Source organism: Erithacus rubecula (genome assembly GCF_903797595.1).
Source record: "Erithacus rubecula genome assembly, chromosome: 3".
Taxonomy (NCBI): domain Eukaryota; kingdom Metazoa; phylum Chordata; class Aves; order Passeriformes; family Muscicapidae; genus Erithacus; species Erithacus rubecula.
The window spans coordinates 109,646,235-109,672,474 of record NC_136689.1 but is presented as its reverse complement, the minus strand read 5'-3'; the positions used below and the strand labels follow the sequence as shown (position 1 = coordinate 109,672,474).

At 36.9% G+C, this 26,240-nt stretch overlaps 1 protein-coding gene across 2 annotated transcripts in view; it reads left to right on the top strand.

Annotated features, from left to right (window-relative positions):
• Positions 1 to 26,240, top strand: part of ATP6V1H (ATPase H+ transporting V1 subunit H) — a 47,234-nt gene that overhangs the window by 14,570 nt on the left and 6,424 nt on the right. For both annotated transcript variants that reach the window (XM_079299861.1, XM_079299862.1), the window contains exons 5-13: positions 1,696 to 1,809; positions 4,497 to 4,601; positions 5,549 to 5,602; positions 7,735 to 7,832; positions 9,237 to 9,429; positions 12,461 to 12,639; positions 13,412 to 13,537; positions 15,653 to 15,754; positions 20,543 to 20,656. In XM_079299861.1, coding sequence (XP_079155987.1) covers positions 1,696 to 1,809; positions 4,497 to 4,601; positions 5,549 to 5,602; positions 7,735 to 7,832; positions 9,237 to 9,429; positions 12,461 to 12,639; positions 13,412 to 13,537; positions 15,653 to 15,754; positions 20,543 to 20,656 — 1,085 coding nt within the window. The remainder of the gene's footprint in view (positions 1 to 1,695; positions 1,810 to 4,496; positions 4,602 to 5,548; positions 5,603 to 7,734; positions 7,833 to 9,236; positions 9,430 to 12,460; positions 12,640 to 13,411; positions 13,538 to 15,652; positions 15,755 to 20,542; positions 20,657 to 26,240) is intronic.

Sequence of the window (26,240 nt, the reverse complement as noted above, 5' to 3'; positions counted from 1 at the left end):
ATTTCTGCTTCCAGACTTGTCTGTCTCTTTCTTATTTATGTTGTAAACTGAACTCATTGACCTGGTAAGTTTTGATCTTTCTTAGCTAGACTGTTTAGCACATTCAGATGCTAATTATTTGATCGAACTGCCATTTCTTTTCAAACAAGCACTCACAAAGTAAAAGCTCTCCATCAAAGGCTCTGTGTTCCTGAAATCTTACTCTTTTATTTATTTCATGGTTTGAACAAAAAAATTTGAGAACATTTCTGGGTGCTTTTTTATGCATGCCACATAGAGAATGGATCGCTGTAAGGGTTATAACTGGTGACATCTGAGCTTCCCCAGTCAGTGACTGGGGCAGCAATTTGCATCCTGAAAATGTGGTACAATACTGTTGTGGTTTAACCCCAGCTGGCAGCTAAGCACCCCCCAGCCACTCACTCAGTCTTCCAGCAGGGGGATGGGGAATACAATCAGAATAGTAAAATCAGAAAATGTATTTTAAGGTAAGGACTGTTTCTTTCAAGGAAGAGCTGGTTGAAGCTCTAAGGCTTAGTAAGATGCTGCAGTTTGAATCATGGATACATTCAGGTCTTCTTGTGCTTAATGAATCACATTCCAACAAGGAAGCTTGCCTAGATGGTTATTCATCCCTAGAATTAATAACAGGGTGCAGAACTGATAGAGAAAAACTATTCTAGCGAGGGGAGTTTGAAAATTAAAATGTCTGGATAATGGAGACTGAGATAATGTCCTTTTGTGAGTTTCTCATTTGCCTTCCTCGATAGGAGTTGTGTACTTGGTGGTAGTAGTTTGACTTTAATGGGGAGACATCTCTTCAGAAGGAAAGCTTCCAATCCACCAGGCTGGAAAGCATATGGAAATGCTTAAGGAAAAGCAAGAACTCATATGTGAGATTTTTTGGAGCAGTCTGTCTATATTCTAGGCTATTAGGAAACAGCAGAGCTTTCCTTTCTCCGTCATGATTGTATGGCCTCTTCTCTGACCTGCTGTAAGGAGAACTGCAGTAGCTGTTTTTCATAGTGATTATTAGGGGAAATACTTAAAGAGGCTGTCCCCAGTGCCCAGGCTCTGGTAGTCATGGTCTTGTGACTTGGAGTAGGAACCCTGGAGAACAGACTTCTGGTGGCAGTGTCCTCTTAAACATGTGCAGGTTGCCTGAGATAACTGCTGAATCAGTTGCAGCCTGATCTGGGAGAGAAGAGCTCATTTCCATTGAGAGGAATGGAAAGGCTCATTTACACCCCCTGGGTTTCACTTATAGAAGAAGTTAAACAACAGGGTCTTATGTGGAAGTATCAGTACACTGAAAACTTTGTATGGGCTTGAATCAAGCATAATTGGTTAGATGAAGACTAGTGTTATTCTAATGAAAAAAATTGCAGTATTTAGCTTGTTTCTCATTTGCCTTACTCCTCTTGCATGTTCAAAAGAATATATGTGTTCTTGCTCAAGCAGGCATTGCAGTACTGGGATACAGCTAGGGCTTCTAGGTTTGTTTCCTCCACCCCAAATCCCCAAGCTTAATGTTGGAGTGCTGAAATGGGCTGTATCCACATGTAATTTCCATGGGCTCTTACAAGCCAGGATACACTCTGATAATCTATGCCAACATACCAAGGAACAAATAACTGCTTTATGTCGAATGCTTTTACAAGTCTGTCATCTTTTCCTCTCTCTCACTTTTTACAGGAAAATCATCAGCGTGTTTGCATCTTCTTTGATTATGCAAAACGTGGTAAAAACACTGCATGGTCCTATTTTCTGCCAATGTTGAATCGACAAGATCTCTTCACTGTGCATATGGTAAGTTTTAAATGAACCTGTCTCTGAAGATTGTAGAGAAAAATGCTGGTTCTATTTTTCTTCGGGAGATTTTGGAATTTGAAACTAAACTTCTGCCCTCCAGTCCAGGCAGATGTTTCGTTTCAAATTCCAAAATCCAAGTTTTCTTCTTGCAGTGTGGAAAAGTCTTTTCTTAATACAAGCTTTACTTAACCACATTTTAAAAAGCAAAGTTACATTGTTAATTTGCATTGGTTTATTTTTGGGAGATTAGGGCAGGTTTTAAACATTCAGATGAGCGGGGATTTTAGAACAATAACTACAGTAAAACATACTTGAAAATCTTTTATTGCAACTGCCAGTCAATGCTGTACAAATATTAGAATTTAAGTTCTCATCTTGTCCAAAGGAAATATCTTTACCTCAATGAACCTTATTTTCTCATATGCTCAGTTTATCAGCTGACTCACTGGAAGTGTAGAGTGAGAAACAGAAGTGCTTGATGTTGTTCAAGTGCTGCTCAGCAGCAGCTGAAACATTGATACATTGCCAGCACTGTTTTGGACACCAGTCTAAACCACAGCATCATATGGAGTGCTGTGAAGAAAATTAAATCCATCCCAGCCAAACCCATTACAGCCAGGTGCAGTGTATGGTTTTTGCTATGCTTTGACTACTGCTTTCTGCCCCTGTGTATGGAATAGCTTTTCTGGAATCTTAATATTCTTCTGTTGTCAGTGATGAGAAGAGGCCATTTCATCTGAGCATTTTTTTTTTTTTCTTGTGGGGCAAAAATATGCTTGTATTACTGTAAATTCCTAGATGAGACCACAGTTTCCAGCAGTCAAACTTATGTAATGGCTTGAGGAAAAGAAAACTACAGAGCTTTGTATTGTTCTACTTTGCATGTGCTTGTGCTGGAATGATATGGTAGAGTCCAATCAGAGACTCAAACTAGAGTCCCACTATCTGGCCTGCATGAGGCTGTGGGGGCAGAACTGGTGCAAGGATTCCAGGACACCAAGCAAGCTGTGCTGTTCACCCTGGGGTGTGGCCAGTGCAACTGTGTTTGGGGCTGTACTGCAACTTGGACAGTGAGCTGGCATGCTCTCAAGAAAAATGTCAGGCTTGATTTAATTATTTATTTAATCTAATTGGTTGATTGCAGGGATGTGAATCAGTTTTCTTGGTGTAGCTGGGGGAGGAGGTGACTGGGGTTTCTTTTGGCCAATGCAGTTTGTTTTGTGGGTTTTTTTGGTGGTAGTGCTACTGAAGACCCATCCTGCAAAAATGCAATTTGAGCAGTCCGACAATGCTGACTGCCCAAACATGCTGGTAAAATATAATTTTTAGACCCTTGCAGTGAAAACTATTTAGTCTGCATGGAATGGTGGTTTTTAAACATATGGTATAGAAATTTTGATGATCAGCTTTTCTGTACTGAGATTTGTATTATTCAGATATTGTTTTCTTTAGTTACTGCAAAAATATATAAGTAATTTAACAAGACACAGAGAATCTTATGTAAAGTGAATCCACTTAAAGTGGATCTACTAAGTTTCCTGCCTTATTATGCCTTTGAGTACAGTGCATGTTCTCTTAAAGCACATGAATGTTTTCAAAAGCAAGTTTTAGCATTGTCTTATTTTTGTTTGGTTTATTTTGTTTTTCTCCTTACTGTGGACACTAGAAAATTTTTGATGCCACATCATTACATCTGTTGAAGCAGATAAAAATACTCATCCTTTGTGTAGGCTCAAATTCTGCTAAGCATAAATGGTCTCTCATTCAGGGGCCAGGTAGCAATTTTCGCTCAGAAGAATGGTTGACTAGAGAGCTAATATCTTGTATTTTGAAGCTGGAGGGATTTTATAGGGTAACTTGCTCGCATTCAGAAGGGGATTTGACACATTTTAGTATAGCAGTTGTTGTTTCAGCCTCACACTTATAATACCTCTAGAAATCAGTGGTGGTGGTGCTGCACATGTGAATGCAGTAAAGTGAAAAGGTGGTTGGAATAGTGTGCTCACTGCATCATGGAACTGTGTGCATGTGAACCCCTGCTTCAGTAATTTCTTGTTTACATTGCCTCTTTATATGTAAGATGGCTCAAATACTTTTGCAGATTAACTGCAGGCTGCAATGTAGACTTGCTTCAAATATAATTTTGAAATTCTGATGTAGAAATACACTCTTGTTTAAGTATTCTTAAAGCCATAGAAATAATGAAAATTCTTAACCTGATCCCCAACTTCATTCTTAAATTATACTTTCCATATTATTTTCTGCTCTTCCTTTTTTGGACTTGAAACCTCTCCCTTCTTGAAGATTACTTCCTTCAGTTTAAGTGCAAGAACCCTTCAGTACTATGTTGTCATTTGTATTGGTAGATGTCATAGTTGCTTAAATCAAGCCTGAATGTGTTAGGCCATCAAGTGTCTTGCTTTTGATTGATTTTTGACTGTAGTGGTGACCTGCAGCAGTAGCCCATCGACAGCTCCCCTCCATCTTTTGAGTTCTTTATTGGTGCCTTGTGACCTTCAACAGCTACAGGTAACTGATAATAGGCACAGAGTCTCCTACATAGAAAACACATTTCTGTAACGGACTGTGTTTTGTCTAAAATTGATTTCCAAAGTTTACAGAACTTCTCACTGAATTCTGAAATTGCTGTGTTTGAAAAATTGATTTATTGCATTCTTTTTCAGGCAGCAAGAATTATTGCCAAACTGGCTGCGTGGGGGAGGGAGCTGATGGAAGGCAGTGACTTGAATTACTATTTCAACTGGATTAAAACTCAGCTTAGTTCACAGGTAAAAATCTGGTTTTGTTTAAACTTTACAGTAACTTTGGAAACTTTTTTCAAGAATATGAATGTATAAATGTGCAAACAAGAGGTATGTTTTTGTTTTTTTAAAATAAAATTTTACTTTGTAATTTTTAAAGCTAAATGTTCTTTATTCAAGCACTTAGTTTTTAACTTAGTATTTTAAGTGTTTTATTCCTGTCCTTGAAATGTAAATTAATGATAAAGCTTTTTGCCTTTTCTGCTGGAAGAAAGGCCACATGGCAGCAGAAACTGAATATCAAAACCTTTTCCAGTTTATTGTAGTACAAAGCCTTTACTTTTATTCCTGTGTCTTGAAACTGAATAAATTCTGGGTTTTTGGACAGTGTTTTTGTGGTATTAGCTCAATTCGAACTGCTAATTTCTGACTTGTCCTTCAAAGATGAATCATTCTCCTTTGTATTTATTTCTGGACATTTTTCCTTCAAAACGCAGTGATTTGTCTCTCATTCTCTTAGTGTTATAGTACAAGTGGATTCTGAAGAGTTGAGAAACATTCAGTAGTTATTAATTATATATTTTTCATAGTTTTCTAAACTAGGCTTATTTAAATGCAGTTTTAATTTTTTCCTTGGAAGGAGAATCTTAAAGTTGGAATTTCCTTCAGAAAGATGCAAGAGTACAGTTTGCAAATTCTAAGATAAATAAATTTCTTGTATCAATCCACACTTAAATAATTAAAAATGTTGATGTACCAGATCAGTTCCAAGCAATTTCCTCTAGACATGCAGTGTGTGTAGGAAATGAATACTGTATATTACGGTAATATATTAAGCAGGAAAAAAAATCTAATAGTTTCTAATTTTTTTTTATGCTTACAAAAATTGGAGAACTGTAAGAAACTTGGTAACAACTGTTCTTTAAGGGTGAATAACAACTCTGATTTTAAACTTTTATTTTTTCTTTTTGTAGAAACTACGTGGTACAGGGAGTTCTGTGGATACAGGAGCAGTATCCACAAGTGATGTGAGTATATCTTTGAGATCTGTCATTCTGCTATTTTGGGCAGGTGATGTTCACTCATTGGATTAAGGTGCAGATCTCTTCTGGTGCCAGTGATAAGAAATACTTGGAATCAGAACTGTACAACAGAGTGCCAGGTGATGGCGCCAAGAAACAAAAGTATTTTTAAATACTGATTTCATGTAGAATATTGGCAGTGGTAGTGTATATTTTACAAGTTAGTTTGTCCAGTTAAAGCTATAGATGTATCTAGGATTCTCTTTGTTAAAACTTGAAAAAAAATTATAAAATTAATTTAATATTCAAAAGATTTTAAGTCCCTGACTTTGTGATCTTGGAGGTCTTTTCCAGCCCAAATGATTCTGTGATTCAGTACTATCTGTTTACCACTGAGATGCTGGACTTGTAGAAGAAACCTGAAACCATGAAGTTTTGTCTGTTATGCTGTGCAGAACTTAGAAAAGGACACATCAGATATTAAAGCTGATATTGCCCCTAAACCACTGAAGTGTGAAATTGCAAGTGTGCTTTCAAAGCTGTAAGCTTTTCGTATTTGAATAGCTTGAATTCAGAGGAAAATAGATTGTTCTTTTTGTATCAATATTTTTTTAAATACTGAATTTCATGTAGCTATAATAGCTGCTGAGCTTGGAGATGAACTGTGGCAGTATAACAAATGCAAATGATCATCCTAACTGGATGTTCTCTGGTGGTGTGGCATGATGAGACAGTTTATCATGGTTCTTGAATGTGGGGTAGAATTCAGTTTGGTCTTTTGTTCATTTTGCAGCCTGAAAGTGGTCACAGTCTCTCGGAAGACTTAACTTGGGATTTGTTATTCTTCACAGTGTACTCATGGCTTTAAAGTGTTGGCTTCCTGTAGAGGAGAAGCCTCTTAAATTATCCCCTGTCTGGGGTTTAAAGTAGAAAAGACTGTTATGCAAAACCATGGGTAGGGTGTAAAGCGATGGCCTGAACATATAAGTTGAAGTATTTCAGTATTTCACGTGCTGATCTATGTTCCATAGTGTTAGGTTTTATTAGACTGACATCCCTCTGTCACACAGCTATAAAAGAGTAAATAGTTCTAGAGCACACACCACCACTTACTGTGGAGCCATGAGCTTCTCTGACTTGCTCAGAAATCGATATTCATTTTACTGTGGCACTGCATGGATATACTGTGCCATGGCTGGGTCCCAGTGCAGCAGAGTGCAAATATGTTTTAGCATAATTAAAGTGGGTAAGTATTATCTTAACTCTGTTAGTATTTGGATTTCAGATCCAGTTTATGCAGGATTTTCAAGCAGGTCCTGTCTTATTTCAGAATAAATTAGAGATGCAGTTGTAGCATTTTATACGGGAAATGACAGCTGGGATCTATTATGAAATTTCAATTATAATGGTGTTGGAAGACAATGTTTTTATGACAGACTCTTTATAAAGAAAACTCTAAGTTCAATGGGTTGGTGATGCAGATAAATTGATACATTATTTAGAGTGGGAGAGCTGTCTGTGTGTTTATAGCTGTTTTATTTGCATGGGGTAGGAAAATCCTTTCACTGGGAGACTGATGTTCTAGATGATTTGAGTCTCGATGCACAGACTTAGTTTTTACATAAAGGACTTAAATCTCTCATGAGAGACACAGAATGAGTTACTCTTTATTTTCAATTCTGTTTATTGCCTCCTTTCTTTTCATATGGGATTGCCTAACTTCTTTACTTCATTAAATATTTGAAAGGTATGATCTTGTATTGTGTGAGTTAGCTGCCATGAGACTTTGAAGGAAAAGGCTTATAGAGAGGAAAAAAGCAAACAACATTTTATCAACAGCATATGTGATTAATGTATGATTACTATTAGTGAAGGCAATGCTGACAATTGAGTAAGAAGAGAAAAAAACATGCTCTAGAAAATTTATTCAAACAGAAGACAGCTTTCATTCATAGATACTGAAAGGAAGGCATGTTCAAATGTTCTGATAATGTAAAGTGCTATCTCTTGCATAACACTTACTTAATATTCAGAACTCTCTTCTTTTATGCCAGTAAAGCCTAATTAGGGAAACTGTACTTCAGCACTTACTACCTGACTCTTCTGGTAAGAAGTGATGTGTTGTTCTTTTCACCCAGAGTTCCCAGTATGTACAATGTGTTGCTGGATGTCTGCAGCTGATGCTCAGGGTCAATGAATACCGCTTTGCATGGGTAGAAGCAGATGGAGTAAATTGGTGAGCACCTATTTCAATTTATATGGATATACATGCACTTACATTCCCCAGTGATCTTTTTTTGGAATAGAGCTGTCTTGTAACAGACAAGCTGTTCTGCTTGCATGCAAAAGAGATTTGTTTTCAAACATAAACAGAGTCAAATAGACAAAGGAAACTTACACTGTTGAGGCTTTAATGCAACTTTCCTGTTCAAGAAGAACTGCTTGTGTATGTATCTGAACAGGAATATAACCATTTGTCTTCAGCTGAAGATGTTCAGTTTATTTTTTAATAGAACAAGGACTAATGAAATGAATTTCTGCTAATCATCCTAGTCTTTGAGTTTGGAGTTGTTCTGTCTGAAAATATTAGTGAAAGAAGAAACATTTTCTAGAGCTAAGACGAATTTTTTCCTGCATATGGCTTCAAGTACATCATTCTTTTATCCAATTCTCCTAATAAATAACTTTGCATTAGGTCAGGATTTTAGCACTAATCTTATTTTAAAAATGCTTGCTTATAAAGAATTTTTCTTCCATCTATGCCTCTACTGGGGGTGGTTGGTACATAACTTGCACTTCAATGAGAAATACTACTTAACACTGAAATGGAGAAAAGTCAAAATTCCTAGTGAAGTGTTCTTCAAGTGATGTTCCTAGGTATCAAGTCGACACTGCTGAAACCAAGGAAGCTTTTTAATCAAATAAAGTATTACAGTAAGCCTATGTTTTACCATTTTTGAACTTGTCTTAAATTTGACAAGATTGATTTTGAATGTAGATTCTTTTTTAAATTTTAAATTGAGTTACCCATTTCAAAATTGACCTGTAAATTGCATAATAAATTTTCAAAACTTCAGCTGAGCAAATCTTCTGCATGATATCTTCTTGATTGTCTTGTGATACTATTTTTTTTTTTCTAGGAGTATTTGTATATTTGTATCTGTGAGACATTTTCTGAGGGCTTGCTGTTAGATAATGAATATTTCAGCTCATTTCATACTCTCCTGTGGACAAGTGCAATTAAAAAATGAAGTTCAATTTGTGTAGATTTTGTTTTGTTTTTTTCTTCTTAAGTCTGAAGGAGTAGCTGAGTTATCTCTATTTCTTCCAGAATGACAAATAATGGTTTAAATATAACAGCAGAAAAGCTGTCTTGGTAACCCAGAAGATACAGTACCACATCAGTTCAAATGGAAAAAGCTGCTTTATGGCTCTAAGGCTGAGAAAATAACCATCTCTTTAAAAGATCGCTTTCTGAACAAGCTGCTTATACAATGAAAAATAGTGATGCAGGTTACTGTGAAGTGTGTGTTGTACGCTCATCCTCAGTAGCTCATTTCAACAAGTTTTTGTTACCATTTCTTTTAATGTTTCAGATTGGAGCAATTAAAATTAAATGTGTACTGTATCTATTTTTTAGCATTATGGGTGTCCTGAGCAACAAATGCGGTTTTCAGCTCCAGTATCAGATGATTTTCTGTGTGTGGCTGCTGGCATTTAGCCCTCAGATGTGTGAATATCTTCGTCGGTACAATATTGTCCCTGTGCTGTCAGATATTCTTCAGGAGTCTGTCAAAGAGAAAGTAACCAGAATCATCCTTGCAGCATTTCGGGTAAGTATCTGTTGACTGCAGCCCTGCTGTGCTTCTCTCATGAATTCCTAGCTCTCAAATGTCACTGATGCACAGCTACTTCTGCTGGACCATATCGATAAGCTGATTGAAAGAATAATTCTCTGGTGGGCTTGTTGTTGTTGTTGAGGTTTTTTTGTGAACTTGAGTTTTTGCTACAGGTTATATACAGGCTATTACTAGTAATAGATATCTGCTATTCAATGCCTTCTTTAAAATAAGACTAAAGAAGCCAATGTTAATACAGTCACTAGTGTTTTCTCTTTTTTAATTCAAGATTCTTTTTCCTACTGGTACTGCTGTAAAACCCTGGAGTTACTAATAGCTGACAAATTTTAACCTTGTGAAGCTTTAATTAACTAAATACTATTTTGAATAGATATGTTTTTCCAACTGAGAAATTATTTTTATTTACTAGTCCAAAAATCTTTTCTTGGTGCCTCTGTAAAGGCAGATGAGAATACCCATGTAAAGAGTGATTAGCTGAATTACTGTGTCTGCAATACCTGAAAATTCCTGATCCTGTTTAAGATAATTAGGAAGAACTGATTACCTAGGCTTCTTGTTTTCACTGTGAGAGTACCAGTTCATGTTCATGGATGCTACTAGTTTTGTGTGCATGCTTGCCAAGTGTCTTGTGAGTATTACAGGAAAGCTGTAACAACTTGTAAAGCTGTTCTCAAGCAGCACTTGGTATCCTGAGTGGGAAATAGAGTAGGTCTTGGAGGCTCTTTAGTTTTCCTGGATGTGGATCGTGGTCCAATGGTAAGTGTTGCAAGCACATTGGAATGGGGAGAGGGAAATTGTTGGTTACTGACTTGTTGATTAGCAATGATAAGCTGTGTGAAGGTGCTCTCTTTATCTGAAAACGTCTGCCACTGGAAGATTTCTGGATAAGGCAGTCATAAGAATCTGTCTTGTTGGAGTACAGTGGTATGAGGTGTCCAGTATGAGATACTCTTATTATATATTCTTACTATTCTTGCTCTGTAGATGCAGTGTTCTTAAAGTAGGATTAAGAAGGAACATATAGCAAGACAGATTGAAAAAAAAAAAATTGAAAAGAGGAAAAGAAGCTGCGAAGTTCAGCAGTTTATATCCAGTTTCTTCCTATTCTGAGGTGATAAAAAGTAGCAGAAATAATTGCTAGTTCTTAGATTTACTGTGTTTTGCAAGAGGAGACAAAAATGAAGCAAATTTTTTTAAAATAAAGGCTAAGAAAGAATAAGTTGTTTCTGTTACAGGCTTGGGGGAGTGTAACTTAGCTGTTTCCTTTCTCCAACATTAAGGATATGTGTTGGCGTGAAAATGAGTTGTTAACTGGCAGCCAGGAACATAATAGATTAGAAATTAGACACCAGAGCTGTGAGTTCTGAAGGAAAATTAATACAGGTAGCAGAGGCAAAGTAGTCCTTTTCCTGTATGAGATGCCACAGTATCAGCTTATGGGGGGGAAGGGAATTGAATAAAAGACTAGGCTTGATGATTCCCAAAATCTGTCTGTACATTACTGTAGGTGATCCATGAGTCTTGGCAACTTGGATGTCCACTCTACTACTTGATTTCTCCTAATTTGTCATATTTCACTTTTTTTTTCAAGTTAATTACCTGAAATATATAACTCCAAATGTAATAATTTTTTCTATAAAGCAACAAGTATTGGGCACTCGTCTTTCTTTGAATCTACTGTTTTCTCTACCTGTTATTTTATTGCCTCATTTTTTACACTTTTATTCCCTTCTACATCTCTTTCCTGCCTAGAACTAGTCTTACACCTTGATTTTGGTTTTTATTAGTGAGTAGTTTACTGACCCATTCTATATAGTCATATGTTTGTGTTTTTACTTTCTTAACATATCCTTTCAAATTTACTATGAAAAGCTTGAGTATCTCACTATGGTATGAGGTAGTTAAAAATATTTGCAATAGATTCCACATCTGCTTGCAATTATCTTATCTAGGAGTTCTTTGGAGCCTTTATCCACCTACTCCTTGAATGTGTTGAATTGTCTTATTTAGGATTCATTATTTTGTTATTTGCTCTCATTAGCAGTTTTAACTCTTAAGTAAATTAGCATTACTTTCTGTGAATCACCTTTTTGTTCTCTTACTGAAGTAGAAACTGGGGTGGCTTTTTTTGCACATTAAAGCTAATTGTATATGGCCATTAAAAGCAGTAATATGGCATATTTAGTTTGCAAGTTTTAAAATTGATTTTCAGTGTTCTTCCTCAGTAGCTAATAGTGTATCTAATATCAAAGACATCTCAAGTGTAATAGTTCTGTGATAAGAGTGATGCAGTCAAATTCCTTCTATATATTTTTCCTACTTATTTCGTGCAGATGTTAAGTCTTGTTTATATGAACACATGTTCTGTTTATTAAGGACTTTATCTTTTATATGAAATTCATATAAAGTTTTAATGAAGTTTTCAGCTTTATCAAAAAGTGCAGGTGGCCAGCTCAGATTGAAAAATATAATTGAAAGCTGATTAAATTGAGTAGAAGTGTAATGAATAAATTATATTGGAACTTGACTACTGCATTCTGTGCTTACAATTCCAATTTTACCAACAAGCTTCTGTTTAAATAAAAATGTCTAGTTGGAATATTCTCAGACTTGAAAAGAGCTGATTTAATCCAGATGGTAACTTTGAATTGGAAATAAGATTTCAGGTTATTTTTTTTAAAGGCTCTCTGCTTTATGCTATTCCTCCATAGAAAGCTAAAATGATAATCCAAGATAAAAGTGGTTGTTTATGGTGGTGGTTCTGGTATATGGGATGTAATTCTGCCCTTTTTCTTTGAATTGTCTGTAGTTACCTGAGTTTCATGTACAAAATATTCAGAACAGGTGAATTAGTACTTTCTATTATTGAAGAAAGATTGTTTCAGGAAATAGTCAATTTTGTCACTTACTAAATTTAAGACTTCTGTAAGAATTTCTTTGAAATACTATTTTGTTTCAAAGTAGTCTGTTCTTAAACAAAATACATACATCTTTACTTCCCTAGAATTTATTAGAGAAATCTACTGAGAGAGAAACTCGCCAAGAATATGCTCTTGCCATGATTCAGTGTAAGGTTTTAAAGCAACTAGAGAATTTGGATCAGCAGAAATATGATGATGAAGACATCAGTGAAGATATCAAATTTCTGCTGGACAAGCTTGGCGAGAGCGTGCAGGACCTTAGGTATGCTTTGCAGTGTGCACTTTAAAAAATGTGTTATGTGAATGTTGGTAGAACCTTTTCCTTTTGTAAGGCTAAAATATCTACAGAGTTAGGATGTGCAAATGCTAGTTAGTGAGATGATGTACTGGTTGTTAATTTCCTGTTGTATGTCAGCTGAATAGAAAAGAAATCTTCACTTATATATGAGATCTTTGTAACTGAGAAATTGTTAAAGGACTTGAAAGTGGTCTTAAAGGATTTCCAGTAAAAACTGAAGTCTACCTGATTAGAATAAGTTATACTGTCCAGATTTACTCAAGTTTTTGCTTGTGTTTACCTAGTTCTTGGTCTTGTGCCTAAATCGAAGTGCATATTATAAGTAGTGTCAAAGGTTTAAGTGGATGTAAGGAAAAGACTGAAATCCTTGATTGGGGAAGTTAAAACATAAAAAGCCAGCAAAACAGAGAATTAAATTCCAAAATGTTACATTTGTGTGGCTTGGGTTTTTGTTTTTGTGTTTTTTGGTTTTTTTTTTTTTTTTAAATTTATTTCCTGGGAATAGTATTTTGGGGCAGATAGAGGGTTGTGTTTGAAAGCAATTTTTCTTCTTGCTTCTCATACATTTTCTTACTTACAAAATGGTGAGACAGGGAACAATTCTCATACTCTGCAGAGTACTGACTTCCAAATGTGTCATAGCAATTTGAGCTCCAGCTTTGTTAGGGACAGGCTTGGGCATATGGTTCAAAGTGTAGAAGCTTGGCCAATATCTCATTAAGGTCTTGTGTTGCAGCTCCTTTGATGAATACAGCTCTGAGCTCAAGTCAGGAAGGCTGGAATGGAGTCCTGTGCACAAATCTGAGAAGTTCTGGCGGGAGAATGCTGTAAGGCTAAATGAGAAGAATTATGAGCTACTCAAGTAAGTTTTCAAGTCTTGAATCACGTGATCTTTTAATATTTTCTGTGTTTAAATGAATCTGAATCTAAGGTTTTACATTTACAAAATAGTGTCAAGAACGAAAGCAAGTCAAAACATCCTGCTTATTTTAGAATGTATAGTTTGTTCTGTTCAAAAGCAGAATTGTTTATATGCTTTTACTGGTCAAAATGTATTTATAATAGAGGGAATATCTTTAGCTTAACTTGCATGCAGGTTTGATTTGATTAAAAATGTTTTTACTGTACCTTAATTTTGTACCGTGGGGTGATGTTGATCTGAGTAATGAACTCCTAACTTAGATATTTGGGAGTTGAAAGTTGTGATACTGTTCCATGAGAAATTTGACTCAATGCATTATGTTGCCATATATCTATTTTGTGTTGGCAGTACCTAGATTGGCAGATGAAGTGAACCTGAACTTGTATTTATTTGCAATCAAAGACTGGCTGTCTGACCTATGAAACTGTGTTCTGAAATGATGTCTGGCTCTCAGTTGTTCCACATTCATTGGCATTAACTGATAATACATGGTGTTCTTTCAGTTCAGGGCTTGTTAATAAGGGCCATATCTAACAGAAATCAGGAGGTCAAATGGAGCATGTGAGATGTTAGAAGACATGGCAAGAGCAAGGTGATCCTGAGCTTTATGTGCATTTCAACTGGCCTGACACGTCACCAAAAACTGTCTGATAAATTCTTCCCTGAGTTCAGCATATTGCTGAATATGTAGGATTATAGACTGAAAAATTTAAGATGCTGACAACTGTGGCATGAAGTTGATGTTGAGGCTTAGTATTTCCTGTAGTGATTACAACATTTTGCTGTGTTTCTTTCTCCTGGTTCTGGGATTTAATTTATTGTGCTTGTGCTGCAACAGACAGTGATCTTCAGTAGTTCTTTTAACACACCCCCAACTCTCAAAAACTCAGCACGACAACACCAAGCCAAACAAACCAATCCACGAAAAACCCACTCATCCTACACCACAACGTAGATTCTTGCACCTCAGAATTTAATTTTTTGCCTGGTAAGGCATTTGACAGACAATCTTTATTTCCTTTGAGCCATATAATGTTATTTTTCCTTATCTGCCTGCTTATTAGTTTTCTAAATCTAATATTCTTATACTACTATTAAACATATTTGTTTTCATACCTTCTGCCATTACTGCCTCCTTCGATGTTGGGCTTGTATTTTGTTCAACATCATTATATGGATCTTGGGTGTTTTCTGCTTAGTATTACTGTTCAAGTTTCTGCTTCCTCTTCTTGTGAGAATTAAGAGTTCTCTTCACTTGAGAAGCACTTTTTCTGTCACTTTCTGGCCTCTAGGGAGGCAGTGGCTGTGATAATTGATTTTACCAGAATGATACTTTTTAAAATTCCAGTTGAATTTTCAACCTACCTATTTCAGCTTGTTTCTAATTTTCTCTGACTGAAATACATTTGTCATCTCACTAAACATAGAATACTCTAATTTTGCAGTGATCTGTATGTTTAACCTTTTCAACTCTACCTAACCTTCATAATATGTCTCATTTTCCTCCCTTCTCATTACTGGGTAGAGAACAGTGTTACTTCTAGCTGTTTTTGGCTAAAGGTGGTTCAACTACTTAATTAAAAGGTGCAGACAGAATTTCTATGCATGCTAAGAAAATAACATGTGCCATTGAAATAATTTACAAGGTAGTATAGCTTTCATTTCAGCCTTTGAGTTAGGACTGAACTGCTTTTTAATGAAGCTTATCTAGAACTCAGAACTGTTGGTCTTGAAGCCAAAGTATAAAAAAGGAGAAATTTTGTAATCCTTGGTTATAGGTATTTGTGTATGTAGCTCACTAAACTGACTCTAGTGAATACTTTAAATGATTCTGTTAATTAGGGCAGGTTCTCAGTTTTGTTAAGTACAGCTATTTGTTTGGAAAAAGTTCTAGCTTTACTGCTTGGGTTACTTGTGAAACATTTTTATGCTTATGAACTTTGTTATTTTAAGTTATCACTGCTTACAAAACTCTCAACAAATAAGAAAATCAAAACAATAAAAATAAAAACCAACCCAAAACCTGGGACTTGATTCTTTCAAATTCTTTCCTAGAATCCTGACAAAACTTCTGGAGGTTTCTGATGATCCACAGGTGCTGGCTGTAGCTGCTCATGATGTGGGAGAATATGTGCGACACTACCCCCGTGGGAAACGGTAGGAAAATGCCAGTATGTTGTTATCCTGAAGAGTAGCTGGAGTATGGACTGTGCCTGTGGCATTTTCTGCTTATTTATATTGAAATATGCTATAAAGGGATTGCAGGTTATGCTTGAGTTTTATTCATTGGGAAGATAAGAAAACACAAACTAGATCAGTTGAGAAACTGCAAACTGGATCTTTGACTTAATATATTTCAATATCTCTTAACTGTGAAGGGAACCAATGTTTAAAGTAAGTATTGAATGCAATGTTTAGACTAAAGCAGAAGCCAGGCACCAGAAGAAATTGGAATTTTTCCTCTCTGTTATGATTAATTGGACTGTAATTATTGGACTTAGGGTAGACATGGACTATTTCAACAATGATAAAGACTGTTCTGTGTCTTAAGACTACAGAGAAGTTTTTTTCCACAAACAATTGGTGGTGTAATTTCAGTGATACACAGATTCAGTTGTCAGTCTTCCATTTAAGCATGTTTTAGCTACACAAATACACATTTTGGTGAAAACTTTCGTGTTCATTATAAACCCAAATTCCTGTTAGAATACACACAGACATTGCTATATTTTCCTGCTTTAAAAGCCTGTGAACAAAATGTTTACTGAGTTTACCTCTAAGGCAGAGACCAGTGAAGCTGAAATAAGCCTTTGGTTTTTCCAGAAATCTGGCTCATCACTCACACAGAGGGACAATTTTTGAAGCAAAGAAGCAGTCTGTTCCTGTTTTCTGAACAGGTTGCCATAGTTTAACCCCAGCTGGCAACTCAGGGTCATTACAGCCACTTGCAGGAAGAGAAACAAAAGTTAGAGTGAGAAAATTTGTGGGTTGAGATAAAGACAATCTAATAGGTAAAGCAAAACAGGGAATTAATTCACTGCTTCCCACAGGCAGGCAGGTGTTCTGCCATCCCAGGGAAAGCAGGTCTTCATCATGCATAATGGATGCTTGGAAAGACAAACACCATCACTTGAGATGGTCGCCCCTTCCTCCTCTTTCTCTCAGTTTTATATGCTGAGCATGTTGGCATATGGTATAGAATATCCCTTTGGTCAGTTTGGGTCTGCTGCCATGGCTGTGTCCTGTCCCAAGTCGTTGTGCAGTGCCAGCCCCCTTGCTGGTGGGATGAGGAGCAGAGAAGTCCTTGATGCAGTGCAAATGCTGCTCAGCAATAATTAAATCAACACTGGTTTTAGTATAAAGAGGAAAATTAATTATCTCATCTAGAATCAGCTCAATAGATAACAATGACCTTCTAGCCTTGTTGGGAATTTAATGAACTCTTCTTGTGCAGACTGCTGTCTTGGACTATATGGACAACAGACTGAAATTTCAGGCATATGTATGCGAGGAAGATGTGTTGACTCCTGAAATACTCACAGCCCTCATAGTCTTGTAAGCACTGGAAAAGTGTTTGGAGGAGAGGCAAGATACCCTTCAGTAAGGTGGAAACTAAGTGCTACCTGCAAGTGGCAAAGCTGGAGGACTGGCCAGTACTGGTTGTTCTTGCTTTGAGCAGTTCTTTGTATGAAATCATTTTATCACGTGTTTGCCATAATCTTTAAACAGCTTGGATGCATTTACCTGAATGTGTGGGCTAGTATGGCCATGCAATTGCTGGACTAAAGCTGTGAAATCAGAAGAGTAGATAAACAGGACCTGTGTCCTTCTGCTTGCAGTTGGGAAAATGTATAGCTATTAGGACTACAGCTCCACTCAGCTCCCAGGCTGTTAAGTCTGTTCAGCAATGTGCCAGCCTTCAAAAGGAGTGGTCATCAGCAAATAAAAAGTGTCCTACATACTGTTCTACCCACATCCTTATCTCAAATTTCAATACTTTGCTTTCTGTTTACAGACTTGGCTTATTTAACTTTCTGTTCCATTGAACAAACTGAAATGCCTCAATCTCTTTCTTTTAAAGAATTTCATTTTTGATCTATTGTATACTTACCAAATATGACTCCAGCTATTTTGGAACTAACTAAAAGCTTAAAATACCTATGGATCATGTATCTGTTCCAGCATAATAGTCCATTTCTTATGATTTTTTGATATATAGTCATGTACTGCTCCCACGTGTGATTGGTATTTCACACTCTCATTGCATGACTCACTTTAAGAATGGATACAGTTCCTTGGTTTAGAAAAGTAAAAGAATTCAGGTGTCTTAAATGCTTTTGTTTCAGTTAAGTGTTTATTGTCAGTCAACTCTTAACTGGATCATCCTTTATCTTTTGAAGTTTGAAGAGATGAATTGGATACTAAAACTACTTGACTTCACTTGTTGCACACAGTAGAGATATAGAGCTCCAGTTCTGGCCAACCTTCCCCTTTGTCTGACAAAATAAATGTTTTTTAATGAAATACTGCATTTTTGCATGGCTGTTCCCCAGTGCTTAAATAGTTTAAAGTTGCTTTTGAAATTACACATTGTAGACCAAATTGTTGACACAGTAGCACTGTGGGTTTCTCATGAGGCTCACCAAGATGCGTTTTCTGAGAGTGTAACAGCAGAAATAAAGTATAGCACTGGTGCTCCCTGTCACTAAAAATAAATACAGGCCTCCAGCACAGCTTCCATGTGACCAAAGGATTATTGTTATGTATGATCAGCACTTATAATTTCTTGAATGCTATCAATGTGGACTTTGTGTTTTACATGTATAAGAGATGGACACTTAGAGCCATTCTCTTCCTTAGCTCAGGATTCAGAAAAAAGCCTTTTATTCCTTTATTCTCTCTGGCTTTCAGCATAGTGTGGATTTTATATTTGTTTTCTGCTATAACAGTCTAAACTGTATTAATTTATCTTTATCTTTTGTGTCTTCTTTCTTCCTCTAAATGGGCCATCTTAAAACCTGAATCTTCAGCATCCAGAAACCTTTTTGAAATGCCACTATTTTGGCTTAGTGCAGTGGTGTTCTAGGGAGCAGGCACTGCAGAAGATGTGCACATATAACTGTTCTACTGGGCTCTATTGCTTCTCTAAAGTAAGCAGCAGCTGAGGAGAGGGGAAACTAAATATAGTGTTTTGGACACATTTAGAACTTGAAGGAACATGATTGAACCTTCTTCACTGTTTAGACCTTTGGATTAAAAACTCATGGCTAGGAAGTGATTTCTACCTGTAAGCAGCATTATGTAAGAATGATAATGCTATTCTTCAACTCTTCATGTTTTCAGCAATAATTTCAGGGATATATTATCATCTGAAAGAACCTATTACCACTTGTGATTATAGGCTTTTAACCTTTCATTTTGGTTCTTGCATTCTTCTAGCATAAGGAAGCTTTTGAGTTTAATGCCTTTTTCGTGTTCTTTCCATTCCTGAAAATTCAGTGGTTTAAGTCAGTCCTTTTATTAAAAAAAAAATTATTTGTGTTTCATATGCTTGCCTTTGTGTGCAGTGGTTTTATATATAACTCATTAAAAAGACAAAGCAGCATAAGGCAGGCATAAAGGTTATTTTGGATCTGTTACATTGCTAATAACTTCTTGAATTCTTAGTGAGGGTTTTCCAGCTTGAAACAATTGCACTTTTCAGAATCCATTCCAGCTTTATGAAACAAATGTTTTAATATTACTGGGAAATAATATTTCCTGTGGTCTTAAGGATGGTTTTGACTGAGATATAAAATGAAATGGAAAATTCTCTTTTTTATCTCTGTGCTGTCTTCCTACCTGTTCTGTAGTTTGCAAAAGTATGTTGTGTTGTGCAGCAGCAATGCATTAATCTGGCCAGGAAAAGAGCAGTACTGCATGCAGATAGCTAATGCAAGCTTAGAATGGCAGTGCAACATGCAAAAAACAAATGATAGTGTCTTCACAGGATAGCATGTTTAACTGCTAAGTGATCTGTGAGAGAACTGATGTAAAAAAACCATATGGAAGTCATCAGCTTATATATTTCTTACAAATATTCTCCAAACTTATTGTTATGAGAGACTGAAATGCTGCATATGAAATCATCTGGATGGGGATACTTTTTCAAGTTTTAAATGTGTTACCTTCTGCTGTTTTTATTAAGAAATATTATATTCATGTTATGTACAGGGTTTCATCAGTATTTCACAGGGGATTTGGTATAGCTGTTAAAAAGCTATGGCTGACTACGGTGGTGAAGTTTGTAGTGAAAGATGCAACTGAAGCATATCCTTTTTGTGGGAATGGTACCAGTTCTGCATCTTGTGCTGGAGTAGCTGCAGTTCTGGTACAGTTTAAATGTCAAAAAGCACTATATGTATGAGGTGATTGTGATTATATGTATGGTGATTTAATAGGTGTTGATGTGATTACAAGCATTTTTCTGTATTAGAAAGTGCCAGAAGAGATTGAGGTTTTATTTTTGCCAAAAATGGAGTGACCTGGTTGTCACCCATTTATGGGGTGGAGGGCACTACCTCTCCTACCTAATAACTGATAGTGCTGTACCCTGTGAACCATTTTAGAGAGCTGTGTAAAGTAAATAACCCTTTCTGAAAAGGTTTATTTTCTCGATTATTTATTTCAAAGTAGCAAGCAGGAGTCCAGTATAAACACTTTCTGATGTGAATTCTTAAAAAATATTTTTAAAAAAACATCAGTAGTTCATACAAGAGATAATCAGTGTTTGTAACACTTCAGGTGAGTTGTGTGCCTTGGCAAATAAATAATTTTAATAAAAAAATGGTATCTAATTTAAACTTAACCTCTTAATTAAACCTCTTGAATGTGAAGTGATTGGATAGGATAGCTACCCGGATTTGAAAGTAATGTCAAAAAACTTACCCCTCTCCTGTTTTTCAGAGTGATTGAACAGCTTGGTGGTAAGCAGCTGGTCATGAACCACATGCATCACGAAGACCAGCAAGTTCGTTATAATGCACTACTGGCTGTGCAGAAGCTGATGGTTCACAACTGGTATGTGAAGATTATTGAACATGCTACTAACCATGGGAAATCTTTGTTGTGCAGAGAGGATCCAAGATAGTAGATTTCTTTTAGGGAATAAATAACATTTGTATGTGTTAAGACAGCAGTTTTTAAAGAGTAGATTAATATGATGCTTATGGTAAGAACTTAGTTTTTCTGTGTTTTTTGGAGCAGTTAAATTGAGTTGCTTCCTTACATGGTTGAATGTCACACAAATAATTCACTTGAACAATGTATTTTAGCTTAGTATTAAAAATTATTAGCAAAAATGTATTTTTATTAGGAAAAAGGTTCTTCACCCAGAGGATGACTGGGCACTGGAAGAGGCTTCCCAGGGAAGTGGTCACAGAACCAGCCTGACAGAGTTGAAAGAGTGTTTGGACAATGCTCTCAGACCCATGGTGTGACTACTGGGCTGGCCTTGTGCAAGGCCAGGAGCTGGACTTGATGGTTTTTGTGGTTCCTTTCTAACTCAGGATATTCTGTAATGATTCTATGAATTTATTTGAACTGCTTGTGGAAGAGCAGAAGTTTGTGGGCTGATTGAGTAATTCTCTAATAACCCTGAAGTCTTGGCAAGTTCTGGCACAGAACTTGCTGGTGGGTGATGCTGCCTTTCCAACAGAACACAGGACCTTTATAGGGAAACATTGAAGGGCTGAAGCTCTGAAAACTTCAGCTTTCATGGGGCAACTTTGTGTAAATTGCCAAACTAATTAGGTATGCTAAGCATAAATCTTGGAGAGTTAAAAATACTAATTAGGAGTTTTTAATCTGCTTATTAATTATGAGTGCACCAGAGCTCATATTTTCAGTCTGACATTGCCTTAAAGGAAGATGAAATACAGCAATACATCAGAGTATGTTGGAACATAAGTGTTGGGATACAAAAAAGTAATTTAATTTTGAATTTAAACAACCTTTTATTTCTGGAAAGCTTAGTGCTTTTACATATCTGTAACTTCTGTCAATTTTTTCACCTATGACAGAATGTAAACTTTTTGAAAGACTTGAGTAGGGATGATGCAAGTAGTGTGAAAGTGGTAGGGGAACAATGTATATCAAGAACCTTCTGACTGGTTAAGTCACCTCCTTGCTGTGACAGGCTGGCTAAGGTGACAGAAAGCTCCCATTGTCTCTCTCTGCAGTGTATCATAGGTAAAACAAACCTAATTTTCTCCCTTTCCTTCTGAAGAATATGGGTTTTAAGGTTTGAATTCTCATGCATACTATATTCTTTTTATCCTGCTCCCTCGCTCATATATTGTGGTAACCTTCTGTAAAAGAGGAATACATGTTTAAATACCCTACTCCATAAAATCCAGCTAATATTTGTGGGCACTGTTGAAGGCTCATGGAAAAATCCAACTTGGATTTTTCCCAGGCTGTTGGCTTTCTCAGCTCCAGCTCGGACCTTTCCCAGGCTGGGCATTTTTCTCAGAGACAAACAAGTGAAGGAAGAAAGAGTAACACAAACACCTGGTGTTGATCCCAGAGCCATGTGAGTGTCTTGTGATGTTTTGCAGAAAGTATGTTTTCAAAGAGGTGTTGCCTTCTTGGACCAATGAACCTTTTCTATTTTTTTACTATCTATCATATATAATTGCCATGGCTTTTCTTCCTGCTGCTCTGAAGAGGTTGTGTGTGTGTTGCTGCATTATTCACTGTTCCTAATCAGACAGTGACAAATACTCTCCACCTGTAAGGAGTACTTTGATAAATAACGTGGAATTTCTGAGTGTGTGGAGATCACATGGTCATGTTCAATCTAATTTTTGGTTATTTACATTATGCTCCATCCTGCTTCTCAGTTGAATACATTTCTCACTATGCTGTTCTGATACATTTGAAACCTTCTGACTATTACAAACCAGCTGCATCTAAACAGAGTTTACAGCATGGAAAGTTTAGTTACTCATACTGGCTTCTGCAGTAGGGATGGATTTTATTTCTTGTGTATTCTGTCCTGAAACTCTGGTAGGAAGACTTTTGGTCTTTCTCCAGCACAAACCTGTCTGGTAGTAAAAGTTTTCCTGAATTCCAAGCCTGGCTTTTTCTCACTTTTAGAGAGAGAATACTACTCGTAAAAACATCCCATCTAATCTTCTAGATTTGTTTTGGTTTTTTAACAGTATGAAAATTTCTGTGCCCATTTTTTTCAGTTTGTGAACCTTTAGACTTGAGACTGAGGGAGAGATGGCAAAAGTGCCTAGTTTCAGATCTTCTGACATGTCAGTAAAAAGAATGTGTAAATTAGTGCCTCTTCTACATTCATATTTGTCATCTCTGTAGGGAATGCTTTCTTTTTTAATTCATAGTGGAGCAATGGGACACATTGGCTCTTATTTGCCAAAGTACTGTTCCCCCTGGCATGGGCTTACAGCTTAAGCAAAGGAAATGACACGCTGTTTGTGTGTGGGAAGCTAGATCTGGCTTTATGTAGATCTGGCTTTTGATGGGTGCTGGGAGCTCTTCTGTTTCACTGCTGGCTCTTCTCACCACACGAGCCGAGTCCTCTGACTCTCACGCACTTTGGTTTAAGTACCTACTTACTAAGCTTTGCATTGTCATAAGATGTGTTATTCAGCAACTTCAAGGTCTTGCTTCCCTTGCTCTTCCAAGCTGGGGAAACAATAAATGTTCTTCCTCTTGCTTCCATTTATTCTGGAATTACAGTTATTTCACTCAAAGCAATTGTGTTTTTTTCCTTGAGTTTAACTGGCACAGAACAATTTGACATTACTGTCTGTGACATGTGTGAAAGAGGTCGTCAGGCTTTTCCTGAAGGCTGAGAGAAGGATTAGAAAATAAAGCTTTGCTCTGCCCCAGTAAGGCTTGGTGCAAGTGCTGTGCCTGGAACCAGCAGAGTAAGAAAAACTTGTACTTGAATCAGGGAGTGCCATGGGGCAGCTGAAGTAGCATTCTGCCTAAACACAACTGTATCATTCAACTGCTAGCTCAACTTTGAGACAATTAACTCCAAAGTAATTTGAATAGTTCATTACAGGCTGCTCACTGGCTTTCCCTTAGGGGTTTTTAAGTCAGGGATTAATGGGGGAAAATCAGACTGTCAGACATTCTCTAAATGGTGAAGCTACATTGGCAAAAGCAGTAACTGCTGTCAGCTTTTCAGATGAGATAAGTTCAAGTGAAATACTGCAGTTACATTTGCATGTTAAATGATCATGCACTTGGTGAAGTGAGGAGCAGAATTATCTTTTTAGCATCACTTACCGCCTATACATGGGAATTAATCCTGGGTTTCAATCTGACTTGAATTTTTTTAATCATGCCACCCCATGTTGATAGTAAGATCCTTTGTAGTGGGTTGACCCTGGGTTCATGCACCCACCAAAGCTGCTGTATCACTCCACAGCTGGACAGGGGAGAGAAAATACAACAAAGGATTCCTGAGTTGAGATAAGGACCAGGAGATGTCACTCACCAAATACTGTCACAGGCAAAACAGGCTCAAATTAGAGATAATTAGTTGAATTTATTACTAACAAAACCAGGGCAGGACAGTGAGAAATAAATAAAACCTTAGAAATACCTTCTTTCCACCTCTCCCTCCTTCCTAACTCTCCCTCCTCTCCTAGGGCTGAAGGGATGTCAATAGGGGTAATGGCTAGTTCATCACACATTATTTTCTCCCACTGGTTAGGGTGAGGAATGCTTCCCCTGCTCCATAATGGGGACCCTGCCATGGGAGATTTGTTCTCCATGAGCTTCTCCAACATGAGTCCATCCCAACAACAGCCTCAGCCAAACTACTGCAGCATGGGTCACTCTACTGCAGGGTGCAGTCCTTCAAGGACAGGCTGCTCCACTGTGTGTCCCTCCATAGGGTCACAAGTCCTACCAGGAAACCTGCTCTGATATGGGCTTCTCTCTCCATGGATCTGCAGGTCCTTGTCAGGACCCTGCTCCAGCACAGGCTCCTCTCAAACATTCACCTGCTTGGGCGTGGGGCTCCTGAACTCCTCCTTGACACCAACATGAAGAGTATGAGTGTGTTGGCAGGTGCTAAACAGTGGGAGTTAGGATGTATCACTTAAGCATGATCAAGTGTGGTATGGAAATGAAATTCATAAAGGGCATATGGAATGAAGCAACAAAATGGACAAGCTGTGAATATGCAAGAGGTTCATACATGATTTTCTGAATGTACAGCTCAGTCAAAATTACTTGTTCTCCATCCTTTAAAATGAGGAATTCTGCAAGGAGACAGTAAAACATCTGAAACTGCCTAGGATTTGCCATATGCTATATTTAGAAACTGTTACTCTACCCATGGCTTCTGTACCATGCTTGCATTTGGGAGACAGAAGTGCAGGGTGTGGTGGTAGTTAACTGGCAGCCATGAAGTTTTCACCTATTCTCACCCCTTAATTTTTCCACACTAAGGTGTGGAATGCTTAATGGAGTAGTAGGCTTTAATCTAGGAAACAATATCTTCAGGATAATAACTTCCACTATATTTATTTCTCATGGTTCTTAGCCTTCTTTATCACTGCCATTCTCTTTCAGTAGTTAACAGAAGCTGACTAAATGAAGTTTGAGCATATAGTGTCTCTGATAAAAATTAATCTTTTTAAGATTAATTAAGAGAGTACTTCCTAGCTAGAATGAGACAAGTTAGGCAAAAATCCAATTAATTACAGGTGCACTTGATGTCTAATGGAGGGTTCCATCTTTTTATTTGGACATAAATGTGTATTCTTGCAAAACTTCATTCCATGTAGATGTAGAGACTGTGTTTTTTTATTTGGCATATGCTCTCTGGGATTCACACTGTTCTCATGTTTTCTGTCATGAGATCTCTACTCTGCAAAAACACTTTAATATTTCTAGAGCTCATGTTAGCGTGGAAAATATCAGACATTCTGCTCAGTTTGCATCTTCTTTTTTCAAAGACGTTGCTGGCTTTCATGAACTGTGCTGCAAAGCATGTCACCAAAGAAGCAACTTTTTGATAATTTACTTCTGATTAATGTTCTTTAAAAATCTGATTTCCAGATAGGAAAATTCAGTTAAACACTATTGATGTTGGTCATTCTTACATAAAAAGCACTTAAGTGTTGTAAGCAACACTTCTGATTAAATATAGAACCATTTTCAAACCACATTGTAAGGTTTAGTCAAGTGGGTTTTTAAAATTGCCAAAGAATGGCTCATGGTGCATCTTATAAGTGAAAAATGGCTCATGCTTTTTCTCCCTAATAGAAAGACACATATTGAATTGGATTTCACAGTTTATTTTCTTTTAAAATCAAATGTTTAGGTAATACCTTTGTTATAAGAGCTCATTGACCTGCTGTTTCTTCATAGCTTTTATATGAAGTTGTGAACTGGAAGTCTAGAATAACTGTTTCAAAGATTGGACAAAACCAGGGAAACTGCTGAGAGCAAAGGAGGTTCATTGGAAGACTCGGGTTAATGTTGCATTTCATGTTGGGAGGGCTATAAACCATGCTATGAGTAATGTTTTCAGTAATCACAAGATAATCTATAGATTGTCTATTAGTAATACTGCATTCAGCTGAAGACATGGCTCCATTTGAAAACACAA